General features: G+C 35.5%; 1 protein-coding gene across 1 annotated transcript in view; it reads left to right on the top strand.

The window, feature by feature from the left end:
• LOC145668343 (salivary peroxidase/catechol oxidase-like) overlaps positions 1–26,123 on the top strand; it is a gene marked incomplete in the record, with an annotated part of 67,866 nt that overhangs the window by 36,598 nt on the left and 5,145 nt on the right. The window contains 7 exon segments of the mRNA XM_081736103.1: positions 4,861–5,047; positions 7,670–7,867; positions 9,259–9,406; positions 13,721–13,877; positions 17,511–17,681; positions 19,668–19,866; positions 20,766–20,871. Coding sequence (XP_081592229.1) covers positions 4,861–5,047; positions 7,670–7,867; positions 9,259–9,406; positions 13,721–13,877; positions 17,511–17,681; positions 19,668–19,866; positions 20,766–20,871 — 1,166 coding nt within the window.

A 26,123-nucleotide genomic window follows, 5' to 3' on the forward strand; every position in this document is an offset into this window, starting at 1 on the left:
ATATAAAAAAGTGGATGTAACTACGTGTGCCTGATCATCAAGGTCAAATTGCAAAGTCAAATGAAATTACTTTTGGTATATAGTTAGGCCTTAATCCAAATTGGGATGTTATATTGCTTTTATTATAATGCATAATATCCTAAGGAGGTAGCGAGTATCCGAATTTTTGCGAAAAAAAATGAGTATCTTGCAAGCCGTTAAACTTACTTACTTACTTGAAATTCAGTGGGGGGGCGCGGTGGCTCAGTGGTAGAGCGTTCACCTCTGGTGCTTGGGGTCCCGGGTTCGATCCCAGCCCCCGCCAAGTGAACTTTGTGGTGGACAAACACCGTGCTCGTGGGTTTTCTCGGGGTTCTCCCGTTTCCTCCCACTTTCTTCATTCCACCATTTCACTCATCTCTCATCATCACCGTCTCCTTTAGCCTAACCGGCATAACCGTGGGTCGTAAAACTCAAAGATTTCATTTGAAATTCAGTGTATTAACTCTTTATTGAAAATAAATAGAATGTGTCCTAGCATTTTTTTAAATTATCCTTTATGTGGGGGGGAGGGCACTTTCTATATATGGAAAATTGGTAGTGAGTTGGTTTGTAAAAGTGATCGAAAACGATCGATGTTATTTAAGAAAAAAAAATCAGAAACAAAAAATACAGTGCTTGGCTTCATATATCCATTGCTTTCTGCTATAATAATTGCTGAAGGTTATGTTTATTATATGGAGCGCTTACAGCACAGGGCAATCAACCCATAAAGTTGTGAGAAAAATAGGCATAAAATTTGTACTGTAAGCTTAGTTACCGAAAGTTTGAAGTTTGGATCGTACGCATAATTGTATGGAAAATTTTACACTTTTTCTCCCTTTACGTTGGTCTACTTACCTTGATTTGGAACTGAAATTTCATCCTTTTTTTTCACTGAAAAGTATCGATAATTCAACAAGGAAATAATTATACTATGATAATTTAAGTGAAATTCATTGTAATTTGGCACACGGCAAAGAGCAGTGTGGTAATTGAAGTTGAAGAAGGAGGGAAATTCCCATTCACCTCTGAACACTTTCCAGGAACCTCGTTCCCTTTCGCTTTCTAGACGGGGGAGGGAACTTGGTAATGATATCAAACCTTCATGTGTAATTACATAAATTAAATTCATAAACAAATAAGAAATCATCAGTTTATCAGGCTTTAATTGATAATTTATTCACAAGATTCCCTATCGAAGGCGTGGTAGATGAAGTTTCTGTTCTCCATGAGTCGACATTGCCAACTGACATGGTCGATATGGAAAAGATGTTGTATGGTGATATAGAGATGATACTTCTTGCTGAGTATTTCAAACCTGGCCAAGAAAAATCGTTATCAGACTTAAGTCTAACAAGTAGATTATCGATGAGAAGTTGTAGAAATCGGGTAGAAGTATTATCAATTTCCACGACAGAGTGGGAATGAGAATTTCCCCTTATGAATTTACAGATGACTGATATTAGAAATATACTAAGTGTTCAAACATTGTCTAACTTGTTGCTCATCAATGTTAATGGCCCACCGCTAGACAAGCTCCAAGTAGACGAGCTAGTTAGTTGTTGGCTGAAGGATAGACATCATTCCACTGCGGATGATTTACCGCCAAAAAGTTACCAACAGGAAATAAATCCGATTTCAGATTTGTTTTTAGTTGGAAAATTACGAGTTACGGAAAATGTATACTTGTATTACTAATGGCTTATTTGTGTTATTCAACTTTGTACCTAATTTTTAGTAAGTCTCTTCTTTGCTTTAGGTAAACTACTTTGAATAAATATTCATAATAATAGCAATTATGCATATTTGTAACTTAAATTTAGCGTGGTGTTTTAGTGATTACACAAATTACAATTATGAGCATACTTAATGGAAATGCTCTCACAGAGGGTACCCGAGTACCTTTATACCCTATGAACAACTGATTTTTCAAGTCTTTTGTGAGAAAAATACTGTGAACTGAGAAACCATAACCTTTTCCATATTGTACAGGGGTATTTTCCTGCGAATAGAAGTTTCTTGTGGAATGCGTTCAGAAATTAGCACTTGCAAGAATACTCTCTTAGTACAAGTATATTTTAGGCACACATTAATTTCCCCCCACCTCGAACTGTTTCAATTTCCTTACTGACAAATACTTTACCATTTTATATCGTAAAGGTCAGATCCACCGCTATTGTAACAGAGTGGTGCTTGACCGATTGACTAGAAATTCAAACTCCGATTAGTGACAATTTCACAGTCTTGTGTTATTACAAGTGTAAACTCTTTAGTCAGTTCAGAAGAGGCCATGGATCGTGTTCAGAGTTGATGACGATGGATTTTGGTGAGTCAGAGTAGGTCAAAGTAGATGAGAGTGGTTCATGGTGGGTGGTGGGTCAGAGTGGGTCACGGTGGGTGGTGGATCACGGTGGGTCAGAGTGGGTCGCCGTGGGTGGTGAGTCACAGTGGGTCATGGTGGGTGGTGGGCCAGAGTGGGTCACGGCGGGTCGTGGGTCATGGTGGGTCGTGGGTCACGGTGGGTGGTGGGAAGTGGGTCGTGGGTCAAGTTTTCATTGACCCACGCCAACTCTGCTTCCGTCCATTTGCTGACAGATATCAGAACAAACACGGTAAGAGATATCGAGAAGCGGTTTCTTTGCAATGAATTCAGCGTCCCAAGAATAACTTCTATCTCCTCTATTAACCCTCTATTCAAACCAGAAGTGTTGGAAATCAATCATTTCCGGTTTCAACGTTGCCAACAAGAACAGTAATAGAGACACAAGCGTTTTTTTTTTTTTTTTTTTTTTTGTTAACAATTTCGCGTCTCAAGCAAATATACCTCTCTACAGAAACCAGAAGTGGTCGAAATGTCATAGTACTTCCGGTCTAAATATTGATCTCCATAAAGCAAAGACGTTTCGTGGTTTCTCGAAACATTCTAAGAAGAACTTTTATTTCTATATAATTATCATCCGGAGGTGGTGGAAATATAGGATTTCCTGTTCCAGTATTGATCATAATAGTGCTAAAGAGTAATAGAGAGAAATAATTTTCTAATATGAAATCATAAATCCCATATTCGATTTTATTCTTCTATTTCAAACGGAAGTGACAGAAATAGACTACCACTTCCGGTTTCAATAGATCTATTGATCACCATATACATAAGTACCAATAATATATAGTGAATACTGGCTTTTTGATATAAGTTCAATGATCCAAGAATAAATTTTTATCTCCATCTTTATCCCTTTATTAAAATCGTAAGTGGTGGAAATCTATGTTTTCCGATTTCAGCGCTGATCACCACAGTAAAAAATACCATGGTGGTAATGAATAACGAGAAGCTTGTTTTTTGATATGGATTCCATACCGCAAGACAAATTTCCTCCTCCAATTTTATTCCTCTATTGCAACTAGAAGCGATAGGAATCTATTATTACTTTAGGTTTTAATATTGATTCCCATAGAGCGTAAACATTAATAGGAGGTGATAAACTATTTTTTTTTTTTTTTAATGGATGTAGTATTCCAAGGATATGTTGCATGTGAGCTTTCGGTTTCAAAATTGATTCCTATCTAATCTACTATAATTAAAATAAAGAGTTTGTTTGTGTGTATCTCTGTCTTTGTGTCTGTGTGCGGGCTGGGGACCAGACGAGTAAACCGAGAGTTACCAAGTTTGGGTCACGGGTACCTTGGTCCAGACCCCAGACCAAGACGAAGCGTTTTTTTTTTCGAACCAGGGAGTCTCAGGGGGTGGACGCTTACCGGGACCGGCCTGGGGACCAGACAAGTTGACCGAGAGTTACCAAATTTTGATCACGGATACATTGGTCCAGTCCCCAGACCAAGGCGAAGCGTTTTTTTTTCAAAATTCGAACCAGGGGGGTCTTAGGGGGCGTTTATCTGGACATGTAAAAGTAGTAGAAAATGACCGATATTAGTGTCAAATTCATAGTTTTCGCGGTTGCTGAGATCAATGGTGAAACTCTGATCGCATGAACTATCAAATTTACCCTATTCCGCTGCGGGCCGGGGTTCACCGGGGGGGGGGGGCGATACCGAGTCATATAAAAGTATTCCAAAATGACTAATATTAGTGTCAAATCCATAGCTTTCGCGGTCGCTGAATAGTGATACTCTCACAGGCGTTGACTTCCAAATACAGTCCCCATGTGAAGAATGGGTATATTCAGCTAGTATAGCAATAAATGTAACTCATAAGGAGAAACTGTTTTTGATATTGATTTAGCATCAGATGAACAGGTTCCATCTTTCGCATTATCCCTTAAATGAAGCCGGAAATTATTTGTAGAACTGTTCAATATTGAATACACATAGTTTCAAAACTGATAAACGAAACTCAGTTGTTATTATTATTGTTATTATTACTTTGGGTAGCTAAAAAAAAATGATGTAATGTTGAGTTCGCCCTTACTACCCTGAATTGTTTAAATATGCATGAAAAATATGTATGGCGCGGCGTTTAGAATTTTAGTTGGTAAGTCCCTGGGAAATAAATCTCAGGATGGGTCAAGAAAAAGAAGCAGATTAATAAAAAGAAGGATCTTCGAAAGATGAGTAGAACAATATTGATTACATTCGATTGGCAGACTTTTATTTCGGTGAAGATGAACTTTGAGGTTCTGTCAGTTTCGAGATGAGAAGTTATGAAAAACGCACCTCAATTGACTAACAAGATTTGCCAGTTCCGTAAGTAGTGAAATTATAATAAAACAAACAGTTTGCAATTGAATGTTTAAACTATTAATAAAGCTTCGTGTGTATTTGTGTGATTTTAAAAATGTATCAAATTTCTCTATTATGAGAAAAGATCATTACGTGTTTCAGATGAATCAAATCACTGCATTTTTGGATGGTTCCCAAATTTATGGATCGACTGATAAAGCTTCCCGAAAACTTCGAGAATTCAGAGGAGGACGTCTTAGAACACAGAATGTTGGAGGACGACAAATGTTGCCAGAGCACAGAGACGAATGCACAGATGACGATGACCGTTTGTCTTGTTTCTTAGCAGGTTAGTATAAATACAAGGTTATCAAAGAGGACTTTACAACTTTGAAAACTTATAGGCCTATTGATTTATTAATTTCTCTTACAGAAATGGCTCTGGTGTCATTTCGTAGCAAGATACATTTTTTTTTTTTTTAACCTTATACCTAAAGAGGGTCAATGTGTTTTCCATTGATGATGCGGGACATAACCCATCTGAAGTCGAAATTTTGCCAAACTCTTACGAGCAATTCTATCAGTGTCTTTTAATTCTTGTACCATTTGTAATTTCCATAGTTTGAGATGCAACCGTTTTCTCAACACACGCCAAACTGTCATGTGTGGGACGCCCAGCTGTTGAGAAGCCCGCCGTTTTGATTTTGTAGAACTATTCACGAAGCTTTGTCTCACTTACTCTACAACGTTTTCAGACGCACGGGAACGGCCTGAAGATTTGTTGTGTCTTACCGAACATTCAGTTTCAATAAAACACTTATGCCAACTGATAAATAGTAGGCCTACTGTGAAGATCTTTACCATACTTTGTGCGAAAATTACGTTGCAAAGTCGTCGCAGACTTGGATTATTCAAACCAAAACACACAGCTAGCAAGCTCGGGACCAGTTAATGCAGTCATCTTTGCTGCAACTGCCGCTAGCGCTTACGGTTGCTTGTTTCTGAATTAGTGTACTACCTGAATCAAAACTTCATATATTTTGTTACAAAATGACACCAAACCCATGTCTGTAAGATAAATGAATAAATCAATTCGAGTTCTCAAAGTTGTAAAGTCCATTTTGATACACCCTGCATATTAGGCCTTTTGACTCCACACTGTAAAAAATAAAACAGCATTTTTAGTACAGATGTTGAGGGGGAAAAATATATCAAGTGTGTGTTTAGAAAGTGTACTTCATGTGTCCAAAAGCGTTCATTCTCCGAAAATTGTATATAGTATGACATATTTAAAATACTTCTCGACAAACAGTTCGAAAACAAAGCAACGACATACATTTTACACATTTTGTACATACATCTGGGACATATTTGGACAACACAGTATCTACAAGGGGTGAATATGTGTCATCTGGAGGTGTTCAAAGGGTGTCGTACTGTGTACAGTGTTCTACTGTGTCTAAAAGTAGTTTCTGTATTTTTTGCAATGTACTGAACATTTTCTATGTATATTTATTTTCCTATATTTAGGACACAACCACAAACATATTTATTTTCGATGTACTTTACACACTGAGAGAAACATTTTATATTTTCATTACCAAGTACGAAATAATACAGGGTGCGGCACGTAAAACCGGCCCGTAAAGTGAACACATAAAATGAAATGTAATGTATTGAATATGATTAACTACAACACACAAATGAAATGTAATGTATTGAATATGACTACTCACCTTCACAGCAGGTGCTGAAAGTGTCCTCCGCCCACTTCAACACACATTTGTGAGCACGATTGAGAAGATTCATATATACCCTTGTCAGCTCTTGTGTTGTAATGCTATTGGTGACATCCTGGATCCTGGTCTTGAGTTCTTCAATTTACGTACCCAGACAGGTGGAACCACGCCTCGTCACTCATGATGAGCATTAGTGGATCCAAGAAACCACTGGCAACATTGCTCAACAGCCATGAACAGAAATGCACCCTCTTCTGCAGGTCAGGCTCCTTCAGTTCTTGCACAACACTTATCCGGTACGGTTTTAACTTCAGTCCCCTTAAAACACGTCTGCAACTTCTCTCACTCGCATGAACCTGTTGACTCAATCTCCTGGTTTTCCTTCGAGGACTTCTTGTCATCATCTCCTCCACCTGCATCTTTAATTCAGGTGTGCAGACAGATGGTCGTCTGTTCCTGGGAGCATTTTGAACCGATCCTGTACGCCGCCATTTTTCAATCAATTCCTGAATGGTGCTTTTTGCTGGCACAGAACGTCCTGGAAATTTCTCCCGAAACAAATTCTTTATTTTCACAAAAGATCCAGTGAGAATGAACCTTTCAACAATGGCAACACGCTCGGGTATCGAATACGGCATTACCACACACTGACACTCACCCGGCTTAACACAACGAGGCCTTTTTCTCAACTGGTTTCGACAAGTTTCACTGGCTGTGGCTACACGTGACTGCTGCAGGTCACGTAAGTCGACCCGACCTCGACACGCCATCTCTTGGTAGGAAGGTAGATTATTTAAGTGTTGCCAAAAACACAATATACCAGAATATTACGACGGCCCGGTTTTACGTGCCGCACCCTGTATTTGAAAATTTTCGAGTTATGAAAAGAGTTGTTATTGGAAAATTATAATTTGCTATTGCTTAATATTCTTATACATGCATTCACCTGCAGTATTTTATGGTTTTATATGGATTTAGTTGTGCAAATTTGCTTAGAATGGAAAATTTTCTAACGTCACTAGACACAGTCAAATGGACGAAATAGTTGACAATGAATTATTTACAAATTTCTCTAGTAATATCAATATCATTTGTTCCTTCATATAATGTTAATGATAGTAGAGCAAAACTTGCATTTTAAGTTAAGCAATGATTTCTAATCTTAAATTGTCTTATAATAATGATGATTGGTATATTTTCTAAAAACTGCATTTATTGTCTTAATGTTACAGGCGATGGCCGTGTAAATGAACAAGTACAATTGACTGTAATGCATACTGTGTGGATGAGAGAGCATAACAGAGTGGCAGCTGAATTACAAAGGCTTAACCCTCAATGGTCAGATGAAGCCCTTTATCAAGAGGCACGTCGCATCGTAGCCGCAGAAATACAACACATAACTTACAATGAATATCTACCTTTGGTTCTTGGTAAGTAAAGGTTATTATATTTTTTTATTAGCTTACTTTTCTGTTTCTTTGTTTGTTAGAGTGTGAAATTTTACAACAATAACTTTCATACTAACTAGAATTGTGAAATTTTGTATAGAAACGTAAACCCAATGTCAACAAAATATTTTCACATAAGTTTTGCTGTAGCTAATTGTTTTAGTGTAAAATTAATTAAGTTGATACAATGTTAGTTAGATTGCGTATATGCGTAGTCAATATCAGGTAATTAATTATTATTGCAATAGATGGCAGAGTGGTTTAGTGCTGGTTCGATACCTTTATGTGGTGCCTTTAACGGAAAAGTTAGAAACTATTGTCTTCCACACGAAACTAAATAGACTGCAAAGTAAATAATAACCGTAAAAAAAATTGAAAAGAGTGCTTTTATAAAATGTACTGAAAAAGAACTTTTTTATTTGATGACAAAAAGTAAAAGTGAAACAGAAACTAAAAGCGTTGGGCGCGATTTAATGTTTAAATAACATTATCATCATAGATTTCTAATTGTTGAAGAACACCCAACGCTTTTAGTTCTGATTTCATTTCTTCATTTTACCTCTACAAAAATATCTTTTTAGTGTATTTTATAAGAACATTAAAGGAAGCATCTACTCTGCACTGTCGCGACAAAACGCTGTAACTTTGGCGGAGCAGTTTTGAGAAAAATAGCCGTAAAGTCGCCACAGACCGGCTAATTTCCTACGTACATCGAAATTCTCTTTGGTATATTTTCAAAAGTATTTGACTCAGCTCAATGCTGGGCCTGGTGAACATAAATATAGGTAGCGGGAAATTCAAAAATGCTCATAGCGACAAAACAATGTAACTCAAGTTACAGCGTTTTGTCGCGACACGGCAGTACTTCCGTAGATGTTTGCATGTACTGATCCGTTTTAGTGTATTTTATAAAAACATTAAAAAAACATCCACTTCTGTAGATGTCATTCACATATACTGATCCTTTTTAGTGTATTTCATAACAACATTTAAAAAAGCATCCACTTCCGTGGATGTTCGCATATACTGATCCTTTTTAGTGTATTTTATAATAACATTTAAAAAAAGTATCCACTTCTGTAGATGTTGTTCGCATATACTGATCCTTTTTAGTGTATTTTATAACACCATTAAAAAAGTATCCACTTCCGTAGATGTTTGCATATACTGAATTTTTTTAGTGTATTTTATAATATTAAAAAAGTATCCACTTCCGTACATATTGTTCTCATATACTGATCCTTTTTAGTGCATTTTATAAGAACATTAAAAAAGCATTCACTCCCGTAGATGATGTTCGATAGTACTGTTATTCATGTAGAACATCGTAAGTGATATTGAAATGTATATATTCATTTTATGTTATATTTCAGGAAGAAATTATATGGAGAAGTTTGACCTTACTCCGAAGGAGAAAGGACATACAGATCTTTATGACGAAACTCTAAATCCATCAATCACAAACGTTTTTGCAACAGCTGCATTTAGATATGGTCACAGTCTTATACAAGGAACACTAGAGTAAGTGTTTCTATCCAATTTCGCAATAAATGTCGATACCATAGGAAGATTACATGGTACGAGAAAATGTTTGCATATCAGAAACCGTTTCTGCTTGCGAATATTGCTTCATATTATGTAATTTCGAACCAATATTTAACAAATAGATGTTAAAAAGTTGGAGATTGTGCTTAACCTTGCTCTGAAAATTTAATCAGAAGTGAACCAAACTGGTTAGAAAATCTTTATTATGAGGGAGAAGTTACTGACTTCAGATTATATTTAAGAGAGCATGGTGGCATACTAGTCAAGTGCTCACCTCTGAAATGAGGGCTTCGATTTCAGGTCATGTCAGTTTGTGGTGGATAATATCGTGTCCATTGGATTTCTTGGGGTTCTCTCATTTCCTCCCACACTCTCACTCAACCAACTATTGCAAAATCACCCACTTCCATTAATGATTCGTCTTAACCTACAGCATAACCGTAGAACGTAACAAGAAATATGATTTTTTTTAAAATTATATTTTTGATTTCTAGAGTCATATAGTCACAGAAAAAGTGTTTATTAATAGAAAAAACTGAATACTACTTTTATCACGAAAGCATGGTACTTTAATTTATTCTGTTATTTAAAAAAGAACAAAGTGCAGATTTATATGTTCTGATATGCAAAAGCAGTTTATTCATTATGATACACTTTATTGTTTTCAAGTTCAGATATTTATAGACAACATAATGTTTGTGTAGTCTATATGCAGAGTTTTTACTATCTCCCTTAGCCTTGGTCCATTATCATGGGACGTTAAACTAATATGTACAGGGTGACTGGTAATTCGATGCATTCCTTGCAAGGAGATATTCTACAAGTACTTTGGAACATTTTCACTTGTAACATTTATGAACCTGGGGTCACAAATCAATAGTTTTTGAATAATATGCACATGTATGATTTCTTTGAAATTTGCCGGCTAACGATAGTTGCGCGAGAAGTTTTACCCTGAACCACTTCAACATGTCGTAGAGCGATGGAATTTTACAAGTGTAATCCTGCATACCTATGTAGGTCATGTGGTAATGTACAGCTCGTAACTCTGAACCGTTGCTGTGTTATAGGTCCGAACGTGAAGTAAGGTGTAGTGGTTCAAAATCCATTACTGCACCTCAGAAAGCAGCGTGATAACATCGCAGAAGTATTTGCTCCTAGTAAATGACTGCATAATGACTAGTGAAGAGGTGTGCGGTCAAGAGAAAACGTGAACTACGATGGATTTTTCATCCTGGGTCTTGCATCTGTCTGGCCAACATTCGAGCAATGAACGGATGCGTTGTTTACCAGGAGGCGAACACCTTTTGTCAGCATGCCACGCTCTGGGATTTCACAGAATCCCGCAACGCATGCAGTAGTGAGGCATAGTATATCCTGATGGCAATTGTGGTAACCTTTGCCTGGAAAGCAAGTAGTAAAACCCCATGCTGATTCCAAATAAAAATTATCATCATTCTGATCGCTCAGTGTTGAACATTGACTTCCCATAGTGGTGGTACGTCGGCGCTGTAATTGATTTCGATTGCTATTTATTTATGCAAGGAAATGACTCAAAGAAGAGTTCGGATCTCCAACTCCGGGGTCACATCGGTCTTTTAGGTGAATCTAGGATTTTGGAAGAACTGGCCCTGGCCTTCTAGAAGGTGCCATTTCAGTCTTGGCCTGGCGAGTGAATAAAAAGCAGGGAAAACCTAGTCAAACCAATGACAGCGTGCCCACGTACCATGACCAAAGGAAGTCTGTGTTCAACTCTGAACGACCAAGTGATGATCACGTTTATTTGGGATTAATATGGGCTTTTACTACTTGTTTTCCGGCCAAAGGGTACCACAATTACCAGGATATACTATGCCTTACTGCTCCATGCGTTACAGGATTATGTAAAACCCCAGAGCGTGGAATGCTGACAAAAGGTGTCCCCCGTTTGGAAAAGAACGCACTTGTTTACTTTTCGAATGTTGGCCAGGCAGATGCACGACCTGGGTATGAAATTCGTCATAGATCGCGTTTTCTCTTCTTCATTCCACCTCTTCACAACCATTCAGTCATTTCCTAGTACTTCTGCGGTGTTGCCACGCTTCTTTCTGAGGTGCAGTTATGGATTTTGAACCACTACACCTTACTTCACGTGTGAACCTTCAACACTGCAATGGTGCAGAGTTACGAGCTGTACATTACCACATGACCTACATAGGTAAGCAGGATTACACTTGTAAAATTTCATCGCTGTACAGTATGTGGAAGTGGTTCAGGATAAAGCTTTCTTGAGCACCTGGCGTTAGCCTTCAAATTTCTAAGAAATCATACATGTGCAAATTATTAGAGTGTCCCTTATATAAGATAGTTTCGTGTTACGAAATTCACACCCACGAAGTGTATTCTATATGACCGTAAATACGCATTGGTGACGAGAACGTTAACCCGTGCCAACCTGACGACAAAGTCTTAAAATGTTTTCACATTATAATAGACTATAGTTTAGAATGTCCAACTATGGTAAAGGAGTAACCAAAAGATACAGAGAAACGAAACTTTGCACGAAGCAACTAGAAAAAAAGGACATCTACTCGATTCCGACGAACATCATCGGATGAACAGATTGCCAACCCAAGAAAAAATTATGTTTTAGTAAACCGAATTAACTAAATTAAATTTCATCATTCGAAGTAACAATAAAAATAAAAACAAAAGAGATGTTAACTCACATTAGTGTTGCAAACGTTTCGAGAAATAACTTCAAACATATTACTAACTTGGCTCACGCAGCGTTGCCATCTTTTACAAACTACATTTCTCAGCTTTAACAAGATACCGAATATCTGAGTCAGTACCGGTACGTGACTTATCGATCTCATATAACCACAGTGCTGTTTCTCATGCTCTACCGCCTTGCATTATGGTTTTAAACAATACTGCACTAGAGACCTTTTCCGAGTTATTGCATCTTTTCCAAACTTAATTTTTCTCTTCTCTTATGGTAACACTGTTCAATGGACCTTTCTACACTTGGAGTCAGCGTAAATAGTTCTTGTCAATATTTTATTTAAGGTGTACAATACGTTAGTACCTCACTGCCTGTATGCGCCAAAAGTGTTTGTACTGTATTTAACATATGTTTCACGTTAGTTCTCGAAATTTTGCAACACTGATCTGCGTTAACAATCTCTTATGTCTTTATTTTCATTGTTGCTTCCAATGATGATATCCAATTTAGGTCATTCGATTTACAAAAACAGAATTTTCTCTTGGGTTGGCAACACTGTTCATCCGGTGCTGTTTGAAAATACACGGGCAGGTGTCCCGCTTTCTCTAGTTAATTCGGGCAAAGTTTCGTTTCTCTGTCTCTTAGGTTTCTCCGTTATCACGGTTGGACATTCTAAATTATATTATTAAGTGAAAACATTTCATGACTTTGTCGTCAGGTCGGACCGGAAAACGTTCTCGTAGGAATCTGCTATTTCACTAATGCCTGTTTACGGCCACATATAATACATTTCGTAAGTGTGCGTATCGTAACACGAAATTACCTTAATATATATCACTGTAATAGTTTGATTTATTTTTTCAATTCTATTTAAGTGCCTTTATTTTAAAGATTAAATTTTCTTTCATGTAATTTTGATATTGAATAATTAAATTTAAGTAATATGAAATTTTACATATGTGCAAATTCATTTTGGAATAAAAAGGAGGAAATATTTAATTAAACTTCATTAAGAAATCATTAAAATTTCAGTTCATTAAAAGAAACAGAAGTCATAAGAATATTTACTATGAAATATTTCTTTAAGGATGCACATGTTAAATAGACCTCAATGCACTTATTTTACTCAAATTTTGAGAAAATATTTTTTTAAACTTCCGATCAGCTCAAAAGAGCGGCAAAAGTAACAGAAGATAACCTACAGTCATTTTTTTTTTTAACTTGAACACCATCTTTGTTTTAAGAACTCGTTACTTGTACCCAAACCATACATAATGTGCTTCGACACATGAACTTTAAGAAGGAATTGGAAGAGAGAACAAGATTGTGGTCTTGTTTGTTGCAGCCCTATCTACGGGTAAATATATTGGCATTCTATAAGAAACGTAATGTTCAAATTTTTAATCATGACTGCAAGTTTAAATTGAATCATTGACATGTTGCTAACGTAACTTTCTTGTAAAAGTATCTACTTTATAGCTGTTATTAAAAATATTTGAAAATCGTTCTGAATATTTGAAAAATATTTTAAAATGATTCTAAATTTTTATCCTATATTAATACACTTTCACTCTCATAATCAGAGGATATAGCCGCTTTGGAAACCTGAAACATAATCTACCTCTGCATCAAAACCAATTCTCTCCGTTTGTTCTGTATGAAGAAGGAGCTCTGGATAATCTTATCAGAGGAGTCTCTACGCAAGAGTGTCAGAAATTCGATACTTTCTTCTCCAAAGAGGTAAGATTTTAGTTTCGCAAGATTCTGTACAAAATAGCCTAATCAATAACAATTAAAAAAAAAAAAACTATTTGAACTACTAAATTATTTAGAATCAATAAACTATTACAATAAATTACGAGTAGCATGTGCGTCACTGTTAGGACTGTGTTTCATCGTTAGGAAAAATCAAACAATAGATACAATCAACTTCTTGAGATCGGCGATGAACGACATTCTGTTTCTTAGGGCCATAAAAATAGTTTTTTCTCGATTTGCTCGAAAACTACACACGAGTAGGAGTAAAAGTGAGGGAGAACGCGGGTGGACACCGTTCCTCCACTTCCAAAAATATACGTATATGGCGTCCCTCCACTTCCTAAAAAAATTACAATGGGAAAAGATAAGCACGAGGGACGGCGTGACATCATGCGTCCCCTTACCTTTTTAGGTTCACTTTTACCCCTGCAGACGAGAATGTATTCTCAAACATTTTCATTGTGTAAAGCTTGATGTGATCTCTCAATTTTTATGTCTTAATCTCTGAACAATATTATAGATAATCAAAAAATAAAGTTTAAGATCTAATCACAATTTTGGGCTACATCTCACTAACCATATTATATACTGTCATCTTCCTAATGTCATAATGAACAGCTTGATTAGTGTATACTTCAATATCAGTTTTATCTCGATAGATCGTACCTAGGCCCGTAGCCAGCCCAAAAATTTAGGGGGGGGGCGGTAGAAGTTAGGGGGGGCCCGACCCAATCATATTATACTTCATCACCATATTATAGTTCATTTGCAAGCCTACCGTGAAATTTTATGGGGGCCAGCCAAAATCTAGGGGGGGCCCGGCCCCCTCTTGCCCCCCTGATCGTACCATATCAACTTTTATGCTTACAAAAAGTAGTTTCTCTTGATTTTCTCGCATGAGAATACACACATTTTGTTCAGTTCAGTGTGATCTATCGATTGGTATGTATTTCATCTTCGAACATTTCTTCTCCCCCTCCTCCCCTTCGGCAACTCAGGCACTAATAATATTATAGAGTTTTTCTGTGGAGATTAGAATTCTATTAAACGTTTCTAACTTATATTTTTAGCTGATGTTATATATATGACTAACAGCTTTTGTTCTACTTCTGTAATAATAATAGGGCTGTAACTTGTGGGGGGCCCACTTTAAGACAAAATCTTCTTACTCCACACGATACGAACATGAAATTATAAATGAAGCATCAAACAAGTATACTCTATATTACATAAACAAAACAGCACACAAAAGGTAAATAAAACAAAAATGAGTCGTGGGCCTATTTCAGTAAAATAAAAAACCTACTATTACGAGCCCTAGAAATAATATTTATTCGTATGGTTTTGAATTTGTCCCCTTAAATAATTTGCTATGTATGGAACGGGCTCAGGAGTGTGCGGGAGGGCCGACAGGTTCCGGGGACCCACAAAGAGTAAGAGAAAGATGGAAACAAGGGGCTTATTTTCGAATTTTGCGGGAGGGTCCAAAACACCTTTTTCTGGGGGGGGGGGGACAAATATTAATGCTTACCCCGTCCCCCAGAAAAATCTAAGTTACGGCGCTGATAATAAGTTACAGAATTGTAAGAAAAAATTAACTGGTATGCATCAAAGTCGGGATAGAAAAAATAAATATTCAATATTTAATTATATCTAGCCTTAACCATTATTACAGCAGTATAAGGCCTCAAAAGAAACAGTTCTCTTCCGAAAGAAAGTGATTCTGTGATAATATTATATTGGTAATCATCCTAATTTTATAGTCTTATTTTTTACAGCTGAATTCAATATAGTTAGTATATTATTTATAACTCATATTAATAACTCATATAAAAATTGAAACAGTGGTTCGAGAAATGCAAATATTCAAATAAAAGAAACGATGCTATTGCCATTTGTTGTTGATTGGAGTAGTATCCCTCTTCAGCACCGAGGCTATATGAGATGTGAATCTACAGTTTAAGTTGAAATCCGAATCACAGTATTTTCATTACATTTATTTGCCTGTTTCATTATCTTACAAAACGCGAAAAATCATCCTGCAGCCATTGCAGTTGTCAATAAAATACATACAATATTATCAGGTAGCATTAAATTGTACCTAATTATTCATCTTTCTAAAATACAAAAACTATAAAATTAGAGATATCATAGTATATAGGTATGACCATTTACATCGTAATTAGGTAACGGTTTGTACCACACCTAGCATGTACTCAGGAGTAAGCATCCGTTACCAACTCTTCATTTAATGACCCTTTTAAATATTCATAGTAGTATAATAGCATTTTACAGCAAGTAGGTTGAACAACTTCTTACAGAAAAATGGTAACATTAGTCATATTCTTCAAGTACATAGGAAGTTTCTATAAAACCTAACACATTTACACACTGTTTTGCTTATATTAGCATATTTTTGATGCATCACAAATATGTCCTTCCTTGTCTTCCATTATGACTATGAACATGTTTCTTAAAGGTAAAAAGATGCCTGTTTTTCACAGTAAAAAGAATAGATTTATAAGTGTATAAGCTGGGAAATGTTAAATTTTTTGCTTCTATGAAAACATGTTGATTTTGTGAGTAATCCGAAACTTATTGCGCTTTCTTTTGCAATCGGAGAGTGCTTAAACTATTTTCAGCAGTTCCCCAGTGTATTACTGCGAAGCTAATTAGAGTATTAAATTTGGCATAGCAAAAGATAAGAAGTGCTTCTTTCGACACCATATCTTGAAGTTTGTATAAGGGAAAAGACACGCTACTTAGCTTCTTGTTTAAAGTGGAGATATGAGCAGACCATGAAAGGTCGTCACTTATACTTACACCTAGAAACTTTGTCGTGCAAGAATATTGAATGAACGGGAAAATATTTTTTTATTTTAGGTGATATATGTGTTACCCCAGAAAATGAAAATATAAGAGAATCGATTTATCACGATTCATAGTTAATCTGTTCGCTGTTAAGCATTTTATCAATTTGTCTGTAAAAATGGTGGATTTCCTCTCAACTTCTTCTATTGATTTTCCTGATATAATCATACCGATGTCATCAGCGTATAGAATACATTTTGCTGGATACACATATTCTAACAAGTCATTTATAAATATCAGAAGGAAAATAGGACACAAAATAGAACCTTGGGGAACACCTCTGATTACACTTGATAAAGATGAACAAGTTGTTTGAGCCCCATCTACAACTAATTTTGATGTTTGTACCACTTGTCATCTACTGGATAAATTAAAGGAAAACCAATTGCGGGCTATATATCTAATATCAAAAGTATACAACTTGTTCAAAAGAATAACTTTGCGTTGAAATTACAATGTTCTGTCACTGAAAATGGAACCCAGGGCCCCATGCACCAAAGATGGGCACACTAGCCAGGAGACCAGCGGAGAAGGCGCTATTGCAGTTTCGGGTGAAGGTTTTACTTGTTGATCACACATTTGTAATAAATAAATAAAAATATTAAAAAGATGACTAAAAGGTTGGTGAATGAATTAAATATTCAAAGATTGTGTTATTTTATGTCCCTCGAATTAATCAATGTTGCTAATTACTATTTATTTACAAAACTATGCAGCTTAATGGGAATGTCATTTTCTTCCTAGCTTACTGATCATTTATTCCAAGGCGACCTACAATTCGGTCTTGATTTGGTAGCACTCAACATTCAACGAGGTCGTGACCATGGTCTTCCTCCGTACAATGACTGGCGAGAAGTATGTGGTCTCCCTAGGGCTCAAACATGGGACGATTTATTAGACGTTATGAATGCAGAGGTAATTTCTCATATATAACTGCAATATTATAATTACATAATAATAATAATATAAAAACAGCAATAACGTAATGATTAGTTAATTTCTTAAAAAATTATGTTTACTTCTATTGTAAAATTGTTTTATGTTATTTGTCTCATGATAGAAGGTATCTTAATCTAAAAATTTTATTCTAGGAAAAATATTTATCTCATTTTAGTTTTCCATTTTTAAAATTCTTTCAGATAGTACCAGAATACTTTTCAGAAGATTGATATAAATTTTATATGAAAATTTGGATCATAAAAGCACGTGTCTACGTCATATACTGGCCAATTGTAAACAATAGTTTTTGTGTGTACGCTTCTTCTAGCAGCTTTAGTTTCTAACAGTATGATGGTACACTGTGAATGACAAATTTAAAAGCCAGTCATTTGGCACGTCCAGTACACAAAGGAATCAAGTCCATTTGAATCATTTTTTTACATTTCGTCGTTGGAATAAGCAATAAGTGTTGTCGAAAATTGCTATTTTGAGTTAATTCCGGCACTTTATGTGATTTTACGAAATCTGCCCATCGCTATAAGAATTATAGGCGACGGAGGCTTCATTCCTGAGATACCCAGTTGATAAGGTGGATCTCAAGGCCAAAGCAGATTTGACGGATTATCTAAAGGCGTAAGTTGAGATAATGTAAAATAATGAAATCTAAAATACGCCTATTGCTCATTCTAATCACGAAATTTCATCTTTAAAATTTCTATGTGAAGTTCATTTCAGACAAAAGAATCATGTCCAGATGTTGTAAAGAACTCTTATAATGTTGAAAACAGTGTTTAATTTTCAATGCACTTAATTAACACACAATACAAACCTTATGTCTCTGTTTCTTACAACTTGGTAATTGAACTTGATTCCCAGATGCTCTGAACGTGTTATCTGTTTCTTCTTTCTCTATCTTGCATTAGTCTTCATTTTTTCTTTCAATACACTCTACTACTTCTCTTCTTTGCACATACATTATACATTCAGTATAATGGACGCCCGAAGAGGAGGGCAAGGTGGGGACCGGGCCCCCTCTGGCTCACGAAAATGTATACGAAATATAGCAATCCACGGGTATTAAATACCAGACGTATTATACCAACCATGGAGATGGGCCCCACCCTAGAAAATTTTCTTCGGGTGCACCTGTTCAGTATTCTTTTCCAGCAATACATAGCCGATTCCCACTATTTTCTTCTCTCTGTTTTCCGAAGTGACCATATAGATTGGTTCTCAACCTTTTCTTAACTGACGACATACTTTGCTAAACTCCTACGACACACTTACTTGATTTTTTTTTTTTTTTTTTTTTTTACTAATAATGATATAAATCGTAGCAGTGTAAGTTTTTATGAAATAATGGCTATATGCAGTAATGAGAATTTGTTGCTGTCACTGGAGACATTGTCTGTGTTTAACATTTTATTAAACTTTTCATGATTTTTAAATTCTAAAATCTCGCAACACACCGATTGAGAACCACTGGTCTAATCCATACCGATCTATAAAAGCTTTTCCTTACTAGTATTAATACGTTCTTCGATATCACAAGCCTTTTCTTTGTATAGAATGTTTTTGCATGTGCTATTCTAGTTTCAGTATCTTCTTCAGTTTTTCAGTTCAAGGATATCATGCTATGCAAATATTTAAGTACCTTCAATTCTTTAATTAAAAAAAAAAAAAAAAATCTCTTTCTGTTCCTTGAGACTTCATCATACACCTGAGAATTTTCATCTTCTTCTTGCTTATTTTTGTACTTCACTTTTTCTTTCAATTGTAATTCCTTACTCAAATTCTCCTGTTGTGGATAACTTTTTTTTTTTTGTCTTCAATCGATATCATCAGCAAATTTTATTGTATATTTAAAAAAAAAAATAATAATAAACCACCAAATTAATTCGAAAATATAGAACCAAAAAAGGTATTATTTGTATCAGTAAAATGTATATAATTTACTTTTAGACAGTGGCCATTTTGAGACATATGTATCCTTCAGTGGATGAAGTAGATCTTTTCGTGGGAGGCGTCTCCGAGAAACCTCTTGAAGGTGCTCTGCTTGGACAGACTTTTGTATGTCTCGTAGGAGACCAGTTCTCTCGACTTCGACGAGGTGATAGATTTTTCTATGAGGAAGGAGGCCAGCAATCGTCATTCTCAGAGAGTAAGCATTAATACATAAGTAGAAGAACGAATAGGCTATATGAAGTGCCTAGCCTATTCCATCTTTATCAGTGTAGTTTAATTTAACACGTTTTGATTAGATTCATAAACAATAGTTCTTTCAGAAAAAAATGTTCCGGGGCACACTTAGTATTCTGGGGGGCACTGCCGATACTATTCTATTTATTATAATATTATAAACGTATTATTTTGGTCTGCTCAGGGGGGCACTCTAAGAGCTCCGGGGGGAAGTCCTCCCCAAAAAACAGGTCTGGAAGAATCACTGTTCATGAATGGATTATATTGAACTTATCTACATGCTAAAAGCGTGAAACTATTGTTGATGGGATCTAGCTAATAGTGTATAGTGAATATATACCACTATCTAAGTACACATATGACTTAGTAACAATATTTTATTAACAAGCAAATATTCACTTAAATACAGTAACTTGCTGAGAATAGTGGATTTTGCTTTTCTTTTTCTTAGTCATAAAATTATTCAACTGTTTCTAAATATTTTTATGGTAAATGTTTCGCAGAAGGAGTCCAGAAATACGTTAAAAAAAAAATACAAAATTTACAGGGGAAATAGAAGATGCAGCTACTTAGACCCAACATAACCTAGCCGAATCTAACCTAACCAAAACTAAACTAACCTGAACTAACCTAGACTACCTAATACCGTATTAATAGAAATAAGCGAAATTCTATATATTTTTTTTTTTTTCGAAAATTATGCTGGACCCATCCACTAACATAATCTAACCTAAACTAACTTAATGTGAACAGAAACTATAGAAATTGTAACATTTTTAAGAAAAAAAAGGCCCCTTCTGCTAAAGATTGTCCATTATTACTTGCACAAAACTTAACAGTCTTTCTTTCTGTTTTTCATAGGTCAGCTGCAGCAAATTCGAAAAGCAAATCTTGCTCGCATTCTCTGTGATAATTCCGACAACATTGCATTGATGCAACCATTGGCATTTTTCAGAGTTTCATTTCTGTAAGTATAAACTATAGATACTCCAAAACTAAAATGTTCTAAATATTTTATTTTTTTGATAATACGTAAGTCTCTTTCTTTCCTTTTTCTTTCTCATCTTTGAACGCTTTGAACTCAACGTTGACGCAATTAATGAAGTTCATTTATCACTATTTAGGCTAAGCTGGCTGTTAAAACACTATGCTTAAAGTGGAAATAGTTATTCTGTGCTTATTTGCCTTCCTATTTGAAATATTTAAAGCCCAATTAGTAAGAACTGTCAATAGTCACAAGCAGAATGTCTAAGAAGTGTAACTATAAACATCCTTGTTTATAAACTTTTTGTTTCTATTTATTTGCTTTATTCTCTCTTACATTATATTTATTATATACCAATACCCTAGTCCAATGGTTCTCAACCTTTTTTGACTGACGATACACTTTACGGAACGTCTAGTACATCACGACACACTTGTTTGATATTTTTATTGTAAATAATAATAATAATAATAATAATATATATATATATTATAATAGTGAAACTAATTAGTTTTTATAATGACTATATAGCACTCAGCATTATTGCTACCGATGGAAGTGTTGACAGATGGAAGTGGCTATAATCTGTCTCGATTTTAACTAATTATTAAATTCTTCATGATATTTAAATTCTAAAATTTCGCGACACACCTTAGGGAACTGCGTGACCTACCAGTGTGTCGCAACACATCGGTTGGGAAACACTGCCCTAACCTACCGGATCCCGTAAGACGATATATTCCAGAAATTACACTGTGCTGGAAATCGATTCTTGGTCTGATGTACTTGGACGTATCCTTCTTCGTAACTTCCAGATACTATTGGTATTACGGAGTCCATGCATTGTCGGTCGTAAGGACAAGAGGGTTACTTGAATTAATGTACGCAACTTTGATTACGGAAACCAGATTAACTACAAGGATAAACCAGTGTGCTGACCACAAATTACCTTCAAGGCATGTGTGCTAAAAATCGTCCTTGGTCCTTAAGAGCTATCATGTCAAAAATATAGGATTTTACCACACCTACTACGCTTAGAAGTCTGTTCTAGGTTCGAATCGGTTCTAGGAAACTATTTTTATATGACATAATTTAACTAATCATCATTATTAGCAGCAGTAGTATTAGTAATGGTAGTATTACTGTCGAAAATAAATAATTTGTTTAAAAATAGTCAAATAATTTATAAGTTCTCTTCGCATAAATAAAATTCAGCGTCACTGATAATACTAAATAATACGAACTTCACAGAATTTTCCTCATGTCTCATTTATTAAAATAAATTATTTTTTATCATAGTATAGCAAACGTGAAGTGTTAAATAGTGAGATAACCACATGAATGAAACACAAAAGACGTGTGAACGGTTCGCTTCTCTTTATTAAGACACTGTTTTCTTTTCTCGTGAATTATGATGTCCGTGACTTAAATGTATACTGAAGCGCTGAAGCATAACGAACATCTCTTTAATTAACGTCATCTGCCGGAAATAGCTTTTATATTCAAAGTTTAACATTGTGGTGTTTGGAGAGGGATGGGACAACACAGAAGCTATCCTATTTAAATTCTAAAAGCTAAATGTTTTTATTTCTTAATAATTAAAAACCAGTAAATTACTTGGAAAGAACGATAATGATGAAAGAAATAAAAATGAAACACTTTTCCCGCAGTTTGACCTTGACTTTTACGTAATTAGTGTTCGTGTTTGCGCACTTGTTTATTCTGTTTCCAGGTGTAAGAAAATCGTGTTCATAATCAAGATACGTAATTTCACGCACATAAATCGCAATTCCAACTTTTCAAGTACGGTAGTCCAGACAACTTGCATTGCTCACACTTCCTTACAAAATACAATACACCCTCCTGAAATATTCTCTACGCTAATACAGAAACAAATTTTTATGATGATACTTCCACTTCTTATATTTTCATAGTCTTCAACTGCGAAATTATAGTGAAATTGCATTTTTAACCTACGGGCGGCTCTACAATGTAATTACAAAATCATATGCCGGATTTTTACGAAGAAATATATGTGGACGTTCATTTCTGTATACGAATGAGGAACAACCGAATACAAATTTTAGTTATTTTAATATGGAGTTTGCAACCCTGACTGAAAAGTATGAGATATGTTACAACATAGCGTATGTAAATCACGTAGTCAAGTCACGTGTTCTGATTTGGCTATTTCTATCATTCAACTGCTTCACAGAACAGCCCTTTGAATGCCTACCCTTAGATACAACATAGTAACTTTTTTTTCAACCGACGAAATGATTCCGTTTTCTCGCTGCTTGTCCGTGGGTCGCGATGATTATATGAAGCCAAGAATCCATCGTAAAACAAGATGTACTGTAGGTAGTGGTATCTCTGTAGTTATATGAGTTGTGTTCTGTTAGAGAAAACAGATCGTAACGAGACTGTAATCTACATTGACAGGTGCGACGTACACAAATCTATCGGGTTTTCTGCCTCTTTTTGGTCTCTGTATTTCTCGGTAGTGATTTTTATAGCAGCAGGATAATGCTAACTCCCCGTAAAGCATTACACTGATTCGAGGAACACTCGGTAGACTTTAAAGTATTCCATTCGCATCCTCGATCGACAGATTTATGCCCCACAGAGCATGTATAGGAAAATGTGGAAACATTATTTAATGCCATGTAAAATTATTTTCGAAAAGCAACCGAAATTATGAACGTTGAACGTGCCTGGACCAAAATACATGTGTAATGCCTGTGAGACCTCGTATACTGTAAGATTGGGGTTACTTCGCACAAAATATGAAAAGTTTCACAGTCCTCTGTCGGTAAAACCATGAGCAGTAAAGAGGAAGTTTCAACTTCCATCATAAGATAGAACATCTAACTGTATATTGGGTGTAATGTTGGCGGTTAACATCAGTTTTAATTACCGGAATGGTTCGTTGTTGTAGAGATATGGAAACCGGTCACTGTAAAGGCCGCCAAACTTAATTAAAAAAAAAAGAGAAAGAAATCGTGCAATTTGGGTGGGCTTCAGCCAGTAAGTCCCAAACCACGAAAATCTTCCATTGATTACGGTAGGGATGATATTCTAGGACATAAGGAATAACCAAGTCAAATCAGTTCACGGGATTTTTTTTTTCTGTTCCTGAGTTGGCGTTTTTTGTAGAACATATGCTAAACTATTAGAGTGTAGCTCCTGTGCCGGTACCAGAAAATACATAATTTTCTTTACAAATATCAATAATTCAAACTAAGTACTGATATCGGCACAGGATTAATTCTAATATCAATATTTGTAGACTGCATGTGGTTTTGTGTAGAAAGTAAAATGTATAAATACTGAAGGAAAAACATTGCACAGAAACATTATGTTCGTATGTTGAACATACTTTTTTGTATGTTGTGCACCTGTGGGGTTACTTTGCACCAAAGTTTATATTTCAATAACTATGGTCATTCTGAATGTTTACTAATGAACTTTCACTAATGTTTTCCTTATACATCTAGCTATTATATGTTTACAATACAGTGTTCTAAATCATTATGTTTGTAAGTTACATGTGATTTTCTTTAAAATTGCTTAAATATTGTGCAAAGTAATCCCGTCTTACGGTACTCGTTGTCACTTCGAGTAGCAGCCATTATTAATGTTAGTAAATAAGAATTACGCAGGTAGGAAGTATACTACATTACTAACACTAATAATGGCTGCTACTCGAAGTGACATAGTATACGAGATCTCACAGGCATTACGAATCATTGTAAAAATGGCAGGGTAGTTTATCGAGCGGAAAAATGGCAGGAAGGAAAACAATATGTAAATACGTAACATATACACGTTAGAAAACGTTTCCAAATATACTGTATTACTCAAACTTATCTCCTGCATGTATTAGTTGAAGAATTTCTAGCCTTATAGACAAATTATTAGTACTGGAATATTCAGAAACAAATTGACTATACTACACAACTTGTCCCGAATATTCTGGTACTTCTTTTATTTCATTTTCTATTAATCCTGGATCGATGTTTACTGTATACGGGACATAATTTACGTGAAATAAATTAATCACGTAGTCAAATTCGCAATATATACAGAACATACCTTAGATGCAATAATAATAACTACACTATCATACAAATTTCTTTGGTCTAATTTCGTATAATCATAATGCAAATCCACATAGCTTCGTTGTACTATAGCTTCATAAATTACTCGTACATGCAACAACAACAACAATAATAACCATCTTGTACTCTGTCATGTTTAAAATCTCCCAGTAAGTCGGGAAAACTTATTGTTTCAAGCCACGCATAAATTATTTGTGCGTGGGTTCTCTCCAAGAGTAGCCTGATGCACATGCCAATTTTGGGGAGGAAACTGTGATGGAATGCGTCTTACTCTCATGGTTTCTCCCCCTCCTAATCTCCTGCATAAACCGGATACATATATTGAATCAAAATAATGAATCTTCTGGTTCTGGAGGAGCTATCTATTTTAAGTATTCCATGCCCTGCAACGCATCTTCACATGGAAGAAAGTCCAGTGAATCAATTTGGTTGCAGAACATAGAAAACTCTACATCTTCATTGTAAAAATCCTGACAAACCCAATTCTTGAATTTTACTATTTGTTGTAGTTGGAAGAAACATCCTTGTATAGAAACATCATGTTCAAGCTTATTTCGAACTGCGTTGTAAACTGCTACTCCAAAGCCATATACAACCGTTGAAGCAATGCATAAGCAACCGTTATAGCTATTTCTCCTATCGGGACCCTTATTACATATAACTGAGTAAGTAATCGTGGTGCCATTGCAATAAACCAAACAGGTACTTCAGAAAGGACAGCCGGCTAAATGCCCCATGAAAATGCTTCCTTACGTGTATAGCCCTAGGTTACATGTTTACATATTGTTTTCCCTTCCTGCCATTTTTTCCGCTCTAAAAATGACCCTGCCATTTTTTCGCCTGTCATTTTTACCGCCATCGTGTAAGAAACTTGCTTATCTTCTATTTAATTTCTATAACCTAGAATTCCAACCTTCCTATGAAACAGTAGTAACCTCTAATTAAGCCTAATCACTAGATAATGCTATTCTTTATTTATAGCATTTTTTATAAGCCTACTACAACTAGGGATGCGTTCGAGTCGAGTCGAGACAAAATTTTCCTGACAAAATTCGAGTCGAGACACAGCTCTTCCAATAGAAAAATATATATTTTTCGAGTCGAGACATCACT

This window comes from Thermobia domestica, chromosome 13 (genome assembly GCF_964235325.1).
Source record: "Thermobia domestica chromosome 13, izTheDome1.hap1.1, whole genome shotgun sequence".
NCBI lineage: Eukaryota > Metazoa > Arthropoda > Insecta > Zygentoma > Lepismatidae > Thermobia > Thermobia domestica.